The 9,377-nt window shown below is 37.7% G+C and overlaps 1 protein-coding gene across 2 annotated transcripts; it reads left to right on the forward strand.

Moving 5' to 3' along the window:
- The first annotated feature begins 519 nt into the window (after window positions 1-519).
- On the forward strand, window positions 520-8,990 carry isl1a (ISL LIM homeobox 1a). Of its 2 annotated transcripts, none has more exons than XM_049470198.1 (6): window positions 520-881; window positions 1,850-2,039; window positions 3,331-3,590; window positions 5,634-5,920; window positions 6,078-6,298; window positions 7,837-7,924. In XM_049470198.1, the coding sequence occupies exons 1-6, from the start codon at window positions 854-856 to the stop codon at window positions 7,838-7,840; spliced, it is 990 nt and encodes a 329-aa protein (XP_049326155.1). In that variant the 5' UTR covers window positions 520-853; the 3' UTR covers window positions 7,841-7,924. The 2 variants fall into 2 exon arrangements, with proteins under 2 accessions (XP_049326155.1, XP_049326154.1); XM_049470197.1 differs by having other exon boundaries at window positions 538-881; window positions 6,078-6,245; window positions 7,837-8,990.
- The last annotated feature ends 387 nt before the right edge of the window (window positions 8,991-9,377 follow it).

The following is a 9,377-nucleotide window of genomic DNA, read 5'->3' on the forward strand; positions in this document are numbered from 1 at the left end:
GCGTTTGTATGATATCTTCCCAATATTACAACAAGACATTTTAAGAAACAATTTCTTTATTTATGTCTAATATTGTATATTTGTTATACAAATTCTAAATTATATTTATAAACATTTACATTTTATGTTAATGCATTTTTGTAATTATTTATTGAGGTTCATATAAAATTAATAAATTAAGGCTTGAAATAAAGAAAATAAAGAAAGAAACTGGAGTACGGAGCTTTCAGATAAACTCATGTGTCGCGTTATCCACCACACCTGTTTTCCGCCAACCCCCGCCCTCCTTCGCAGAGATTGGATAGGGGTGGCACGCGCCCTGCGTTAAGAATGGCTACAATCTCATATTCTCCAGCAATCCCCGGAACCACGAGCCAATACCAGCACAGCGGGGCGGGGCTTACCTTAATACAGGTGTGAAACAAAAACAACAACACCGACTCGTTAAGGTCGCTAATCAGAGGAGCGGCTCGCTCCGCGCTCCGCCAATCAGCTGCGCGGGGAAAGGACGCGTCGCTACGCTACGTCAGTCCAATGGCGAGAGAGAAGGAGAGCAAGTCGACGGAGTTTGAGAGAGGGAGACGAGAAAGAGAGAGAGAGACAGAGAGAGAGAGTGTGGGCCAGCAATGCGGTGACCGAGCACTGGAGCTGGAGCGCGCGCACACACACGCACACACTCACTCACTCACTGACTCACATACACACACACACACACACTTACATACACACTGGTGATTTTGATTTCGGGACGTTTCTCTGACACCCCTCGGACCCCCCGGTGGCTGGAAACACGGGCACTCAGGGCCTGCACCTCGCTTTTAAAGTGGACCTAACACCGCCTTACTGTCTGGACATGGGAGACATGGGAGACCCTCCGAAAAGTGAGTTTCTGTTTTCTGATTAAAAGTTGAGCTTATCGGGGGTTCAGGAGATTGCAGCTGGGTTTAGGTTCTCTGAGTGAAAGTAAAAGAATTTATATATATATATATATTATAAAGAAAAAAGTAGTTTTACATTTTTGTTTAAAGTCACACTTTAAACAAAAAATGTTCCATCACACAAAAAGTAATGGGTACAATTTAAGCTACTATTACTACTACTACTAATAATTAGTTTAAAGCAATACTATGACAGCAGCAACTCTATATCTACAACCTACAGCATATCACATACTGTAAAACGTGAGTTCTTTTCATTTTAATATTTACTTTTTTAATATAAAAAAATAAACCGACTCAGGCCTTTGTTTGTCTGTTTATTTTTTATGTAGATAGTAAAGCAGACTCTAATGTAGAAGAACTTCTGCTCTGACAGTACAATTTTTATATTTAACTCTTCTATTATTATTATTATTATTATTATTATTATTATTATTATTATTATTATTATTATTATTATTATTCACCACTAATATTTTCCACAAACCTTTTACTTTATAATTTAATAATATTTATTATTGTTATTATTATTATTATTTATTATATTATATTGTATATGATAATATTATACGTTGCAGTCATTGTCACTTGTACTTTAATCGTGTATTATTTATCATTATTTTACATATTTATAATAATAATTATCTTTATTATTGCTAAAATGATTTAGCTAACTGAAAATCTGGCCAATTTGGGAAATGCGCGACATTCTGTTTTTAATCCAGTTTTATTTTAATTTTATTTATTTTAAGACAACACGAAATACACTCACACACTTTTCTCTACACTGTATGGTGTTTACCGCAGTAAACTGATGTAAATAAAGTAGTAGCATCCTGAGTGTATCAGCTGGATTGTAAAACTGTAGACACAGTACAGGACTGTGTGTGACAGTGTTCGTATCCGTGCAGAAAAACGGCTGATCTCGCTGTGTGTGGGCTGCGGGAATCAGATCCATGACCAGTACATCCTGCGCGTGTCCCCGGACCTGGAGTGGCACGCGGCGTGTCTGAAGTGTGCGGAGTGTAACCAGTACCTGGACGAGTCATGCACCTGTTTCGTCCGAGACGGAAAAACGTACTGCAAACGAGACTACATCAGGTGAGCTGAGCGAGCGAGCAAACCCGAACAATTTAATTAAACCAAAAAATTAAACCCAAAAAATAAATAGGCAAACAAACAAATAAATAGAGGGGCATTCTTTAGGCACGTGTGTTGGAGAGAGCCCCTCTCAGAAATGCAATGCAAACCTCTCATTAATGGACTGTTGGGAACGTGTCGACCTCATGCTGTCAGTAATGCTCTCTCTCACTCTCTCTCTGCACCTATATGCTAATATACTGTCAGTAATGAGTGTGTGTTTATGCTGCAGCTATGTTGTGTTGAGATCCAGTAAACTGTAAAACATGAAGCTGGATTATTATTATTATTACTGGATTATTAAAGAAGAATAAAAAATGAGAGGTGTAACAGGAAAGCGCAGGATGCATTTATTTTAATTTATTTTATTATGTGCGGCTTTGTTTTATCATACATCATACATCTCAAGAATATACATTTAATGGTTATATTTTATAATATTTAATTCATTATAGCAGCAATGTACTTTGGATAATTAAACACACGCTCATGCTTGTGTGTACTAATTCAAATGATATAGCCGTATAATCATAGTTTGACTGCAGACTTCACCAACAAGAACAGCATGATGAGAAAGACAACAATAATTGATATTAGTAATAATTAATATTTAAATCTTATTAAAACCAACAATTATATTGTCTTTATTTACTATAGTAAATAATTATAATGATCATCGTTATTGTCAGCATAATCGGTGAGATGCTTTAACAACAACAACAACATCAGCAATAATAATAATAAAATAAATAAACAACAATAATAATAATAATAATAATAATAATAATAATAATAATAATAATAATAATAATAATAATACATTTGAAGTATTAAAAAAATACATTGGAAATACATACATTAGAAAACGATGAAGGCATATAATGAAGTTATAATAATATAATAATAACATTTTAATAACGTTTTAATAATCCTCATCACATCATTATTTAATGGTCATGCTTTATTGCTGTTGTTTATGATACATATTTTTAATTATCAATAATTATAAAAGTGCTGGTGTTTTTGACTCTGATCGGTGTCTATTATTTTTATTTTTAATTTCTATTCTGTTGAATTCTCCTTTATAACATATTATAACATTTAATCTTTTTTATTGTCTTATAAACACATCAAATCGTTTTTACTTTCGCCTGAGCGGCGTGTGTTGTATGTGTGAGAGAGTGTGTGTAAGTATGTGTATCCCCGACTGACCGCTATCTCTGACCCCGTTGTTTGTCCTCCTTTTGTCTAGGCTGTACGGTATAAAATGCGCTAAATGTAACGTGGGATTCAGCAAGAATGACTTCGTAATGCGCGCGCGCTCCAAAGTTTACCACATCGAGTGTTTCCGCTGCGTAGCGTGCAGCCGCCAGCTCATCCCCGGAGACGAGTTCGCGCTGCGGGAGGATGGCCTGTTCTGCCGGGCGGACCACGATGTGGTGGAGCGCGCCAGCATGGGGCCAGGAGACCCGCTCAGCCCCCTGCACCCGGCCAGACCCCTGCAGATGGCAGGTAGGCTGACAAACCAACCCCTCGGGGGGCTGCTGTTTCACACTGCTGTTCCAAGACATAATGAATCCAGACAGCGTTTACTTGTTTGGTTTATATATTTTGATTAAAATAAATGTTATTATTTTTAATTCTTCTTATTTCTAATAATGAATGGGAATATAACCTGCTGCATGAGCATGCAGTTCTGAGGTGAAACTGATCAGAGGTCAGTAATGAATAAACAAGCCCACCGATTGAAATGTTACTAATAGCCCCCTCCAGACTCGTGTCGGTGGTCTGCCAACAATACACGTTTTATTTTTCCTGCAGTTTGTCTGTTATTGAATTCGCTTATTCAGGCATGAAATTGCTGTTCTCCGCTGCTTCAGAGCTACCCAGGCGGTAAAGACAAGTAGCCCCGTGCAGAAACAGTAAAGATGCTGTAAAAAACACGAGTTAAATCACATCAACATCTGGAACACATCCTTCTCAATGAGGCAGCCTGGGAAAATGTCATGATTTGAGGTTGTTTTGGTTGGTTTGCGTTGTGTGCGGCTGGCTTTGTGTTGTGAACACATTGAAAGGTTTATTCGAGAGAAGAAAATATATTAAATTCAGTGTAGAAGTGAGAGGCGCATTGTAGTCGGGACTAATCCACTTGTGAAAGCCTTTCCACATGGAGGAAGCTTGAAGTGGTCTGTGGCAAGGCGCTCGGATTCGTTACTGAGCGCTATATAGACAAAGCACGAATGCTGTATGTTATCATATTTTTATATTTTGTGAAATATGTTTACAGACCTTGTTAAGAGCTGGATGGTTGCCTAGTTGATTACTGTTTAGATAACATATCACTCCAAAACGTCAAACTCTAATGTAAATGATAAGCTTATGTTGTATGACTGTAGTTTATCATCATTGCCATGCAATATCTTATATATTTTTTGTGTCTCTTTTCACTTTGTTGGCACAGTGTGAATCTGTCAAATCTACTTTGCACTGCATTACAACGTCACGATAAATTGAAAAATAGAACTACATTTTTCTTATACTGTAAAGTTGGCATTTTACATTTATTTTTTGTTGTTTTTTTATATGTAGTCCAAATACAATTATTTGTATTTGGACTATATATACACCCTTAAATTAGGGTTGTTTAAAGCAATGGTTCTATATGTACCCCCAATATCTCTATCAATATATAAAATGACTCTTTGAATGCTTAAATTAATTTTTGCTTCTTTAAATTGTTTTTTTTTTTTTTGCTTCTGTATTTTGGAGAACCTGTCGTATTCAATGATCTATACAATTATTCATCTTGTCGCTGTCGCGGCAAAATAACGCAAAAAGTTTACAGCAATCGCGAGAACCGCCTTAACTTTTAATGGATGCCGATGTAAACATATTTTAAGTAAATCTGAAGCATTTCTTTTGGTACAGTAATTGTGAAAAGATGTATAGGATAACCAAGTGTGTCAAAATATGTCAATGGGCGAAACAGAGTAAAAATGATCAAAGGATGCTTTGCATATCAGCGGGCACATATAATTGTTTGGAGGCAAAAACAGGGTTTTGGCAAATCTCGCAAATGGTAAATCTGAATAAATTCAGTGCTACAACTAGAGACAAAACATCAACAGCCCTGAAATGTAACTGGTATAACTGTGGTTACATTTTTAGACGGTTTGTATTATTATTATTATATTTTTGTAACCACACACGATTTAATTATTCACAATTAAATTAAAATAATTATGATTATGACCAAACCATCCGTAGAGCTCAAAACAGCCCTGATAACCAGACATGTGGACGGTCAGCTTAATCAGAGGTTTAGGGGTGCTTCATTAATACTGATGGAGAGATGCTGCTTCACCCGAAAGTGACAAATGGTACCATGGTCTGCTCTTGGGGAGCTTTTGAGGAGACAGTGGACCGTTTTTAAAATGTTTGACTCTTTTGGCTCAACGTGATGTCGTGCTTTTTTATTTGCCACAGTGAAATATAAGTTGACAGCTTTCTCTTTTTGACATCCCGTTTGTTTATTCATTTGTTTGTTTTTTGCAGCGGAGCCCATCTCGGCGCGGCAGCCCGCGTTGCGGCCGCACGTGCACAAGCAGCCGGAGAAAACGACGCGCGTGCGCACCGTACTCAACGAGAAGCAGCTGCACACGCTGCGGACGTGTTACAACGCGAACCCGCGGCCAGACGCGCTGATGAAGGAACAGCTGGTAGAAATGACGGGCCTGAGCCCGCGGGTCATCCGCGTCTGGTTCCAGAACAAGCGCTGCAAGGACAAGAAGCGCAGTCTGCTGATGAAGCAACTGCAGCAACAGCAGCCCAATGACAAGACGGTAAGTGTGAGCGAGCGAGGGCTGAGACGACAACAACAACAATAAACAAACAAACAAATAAACAAATAGCTAAAAGCATGTAAATCAACAATGCGTATAGCCATATAGGCTGCATTTGTGCCAGATGGTGATGGTGCCTGTCGGGCCTTGTTTGCAGAACATCCAGGGCATGACGGGCACTCCGATGGTGGCGGCCAGTCCCGAGAGACATGACGGCGGTTTGCAGGCGAGCCAAGTGGAGGTGCAGACGTACCAGCCGCCCTGGAAGGTCCTCAGTGACTTCGCACTGCAGAGTGACATCGACCAGCCTGCCTTCCAGCAACTGGTGAGTGCAGGCGAAATGCAGGCCCGAAGAGGAGCCTGGCTACTGCTGCTGCGGTATTACCACTAATACTAATACCAGTACTACTCAATATAACATTAACGATGCAAATGACTAAATTCAGCACTATTCAATTACATTTCCAAAACAACTACAATTTGTTACGTTTTTTGTTTAGTAGAGAAATAAAGTAGCGGTCCTAGCCTACTATTAGTACTGCTCAATACTGACATTACTATGGCTTACTCATCGCTAATATACTAATATAAGCGATTTTTCGTCAATGAAGTATCTATTTAAGTTTATTTACTATACATGAAGAACTTTTATACATTATAACCAAAACGGTTTCTATATATTACAGAACAAAAGGCTATTTCACTTATAAACGTTTTATACGTTTATACGTTTTATTCAAGTTTTTACATTCTTCAACATATGATTTCTACCTCTTCCATACTTTATGGCAGTTTCTTGTTGTTGTAAAAAGCCAATAATACTAAATTGTGTAGAACTCTACTGCTGCTGCTCCTAGCTGTGCTACTGTTTTTTTTTTCATTGTCTTCATGCTTTATTAATTGATTTATATTTATAAATCTGTATTGAATATTTAAATATTCTATTACATTATGTATTTATTATTTAGGCATGGCCTATATAATTTGTATAATTTGTATAATTTTTCTTACCATATAGAACCACATTCAAGAACAAATGAACAAATTCTATACCATGCTAATTGCTACTAATCAAAAGTTATAATCCACTCTGATGTATATATATATATATATATATATATATATATATATAAATATACATCAGAATATACATAAATATACAACTTTTATTTTTTTCCTGCGCTATATATATATATATATATATATATATATATATATATATATATATATATATATATATATATATATATATATATAGCGCAGGAAAAAAATAAAAGACCACTTAAAAATGGAATATAATCAATCTAGAGGAAGATGGAGCCAACAATCCAAGCTGAACTGCTTGAATTTTTGCACCAGGAGTGGCATAAAGTTATCCAAAAGCAGTGTGTAAGACTGGTGGAGGAGAACATGCCAAGATGCATGAAAACGGTTATTAAACAGCAGGGTTATTTCACAAAATATTGATTTCTGAACTATTTAAACTTTATGAATATATATTCCTTGCATTATTTGAGGTCTGGAAGCTCTGCATCTTTTTGGTTATTTTTAGCCGTTTCTAATTTTTTAAGAAAGAAATATTGTCCATAGTTTGTAGAATAAAACATCAATGTTTATTTTACCGAAACATATACCATGAAGTGGTCTCTTTTTTCAGAGCTGTGTATGTTACCATGTAACAATAGTAGAGACCGTTTAATTGAGTCATTTAAAGAAAGTGTTTTTTCTTTTAAGAATCACGTACAAAATTGTCTTTGTTTATGTAGGCCTGTTGCAATCGTTACCTTTACCTAAGAATCACAGAATAACTCCGTGTAATGGTAATTTTAATAATTTTCATAATAATGCTATTTGCGTTTACTATTATTCTTAATAGTGACAACAACAATAACATCGTGTGCTGGTATGTTTTGTAGGTGAACTTTTCTGAAGGTGGTCCAGGCTCGAACTCGACGGGGAGCGAAGTGGCGTCCATGTCCTCCCAACTGCCAGACACCCCGAACAGCATGGTGGCCAGTCCTATAGAGGCCTGAGAGAGATGGTGGTGGATTACCTTGTGTTCCGAGCAGCTGAAGGACAAGAGAAGCGGGGATGGGGTGTAGAGGGGGGCTGTCCCGGGTTTCCCGTGCCCCCTGTTTCCTCTCTCTCTCTGTCTCGCGCGCTCTCTCTCTCCACACAAGCCCTCGGCTGCGTGTCTTCATACACTGTGATGACAATCATGGGAACGAAACGCTGCTCGAAATGGACCGAGCGCTCCGGCGGCTCTGTGAGGAAGACGCGTTTAACGGACGGCCGAGTCTTATCACCGCGCGGTGGAACTGGTCCAATACACGTGTTTTTTGTTGTTTTTTATTTTGCCAAACACCCATATTTTTGGTTCTTGGACAATATCAGATACCCTCTTGGAGAACGACCACTCAAGAGGACTGAGGGTCTGAGATACGGACTGAAGCGTCTGCCGCGCGCAGCATGAGTAGTAGCCTCTTTAAACCCGAACCAACAACCAATGACTAACTATCTGTCGGTTCGGTTCCTCTAAAACCGCCCGAACTGCGATTAGCGTTCACAAGCATCTAAACCCAAGGACTACTGCTTTTACTTTTTTTTGTTCTGTTCTCTATGGTCTCTTTTTTGAAGCCCGAGTACTAAAGCATTGCAACAAGGTATACCTCTATTTCACCACGAAGCTGCGTGGGAACTTCATGTGTTTTTTCGTGTCCGTCCAAGAGTTTTTTTCTCTTTCTTTCCCAAAGATGTGTATAGTTTTAATAAGTTAATATGTTCGGCTAGCGATGGAGAATATTTCATTTTTTTGGTTTGTTCCTGTATTACAAAATAATTTATTATTTATTGTCGAACGACCTGCCACTTTTTTGTGTATCTTTAATTGCTGAAGTAAAAAGGAAAAAAAAAAAGAAAAAAGAGAAAAAGAATATTGTCGACTCGGAATGATCTATCAGAATTTACGTGTCCTGTCGTTTGACTCAAATGATGTAAGAGCAACGCCATATGTGGTTATATCTTCAGGAATATTTGAACAATAATAAAAGTTTGACGTACTGTACGTAAACGCATGGGACACACTTGGAAGCTTTCTTAAAAAAAGTTCTTTCCATTTTTACTTTCTTACGCTTTGGAGGACATTTAAAATAGCAGAGTTTGAAATAGCGGAGTTTGAAATGACTGGTATGTTTGAGATGTTGTTTAGTCTGGCCTGCACACCAGTGGACAGAGGTGGTAGTAGTGGTCAGCACCATCATTAGATTCTGAACTTGGATATTGTTCGAGCATTTAGGCTTAAATAGGATAATTCCACCAGTCATAAGAACGATTAATGGTTGATTGCCTTTTTAAGACAATATGTTAATTTCAGAATATTTCAGTGCCGACGAGTTTGGCCTCTTGGTTTGATCAGAAGATGGCATGAGGGTTAGCTCAGGTGTTCAAAAAAAGGAAA

This window comes from Astyanax mexicanus, chromosome 22, assembly GCF_023375975.1.
Source record: "Astyanax mexicanus isolate ESR-SI-001 chromosome 22, AstMex3_surface, whole genome shotgun sequence".
NCBI classification, from domain to species: Eukaryota; Metazoa; Chordata; class Actinopteri; order Characiformes; family Acestrorhamphidae; genus Astyanax; species Astyanax mexicanus.

What these genes read in the sequence shown, in the direction of transcription:
- isl1a (XM_049470197.1), top strand. Translation starts at nt 854, where the DNA reads ATGGGAGACATGGGAGACCCTCCGAAAA. An exon ending in CATGGGAGACCCTCCGAAAA is followed by an intron (nt 882 to 1,849) that starts GTGAGTTTCTGT and finishes GTATCCGTGCAG; the next exon opens with AAAAACGGCTGATCTCGCTG. An exon ending in AGCAGCCCAATGACAAGACG is followed by an intron (nt 5,921 to 6,077) that starts GTAAGTGTGAGC and finishes CCTTGTTTGCAG; the next exon opens with AACATCCAGGGCATGACGGG.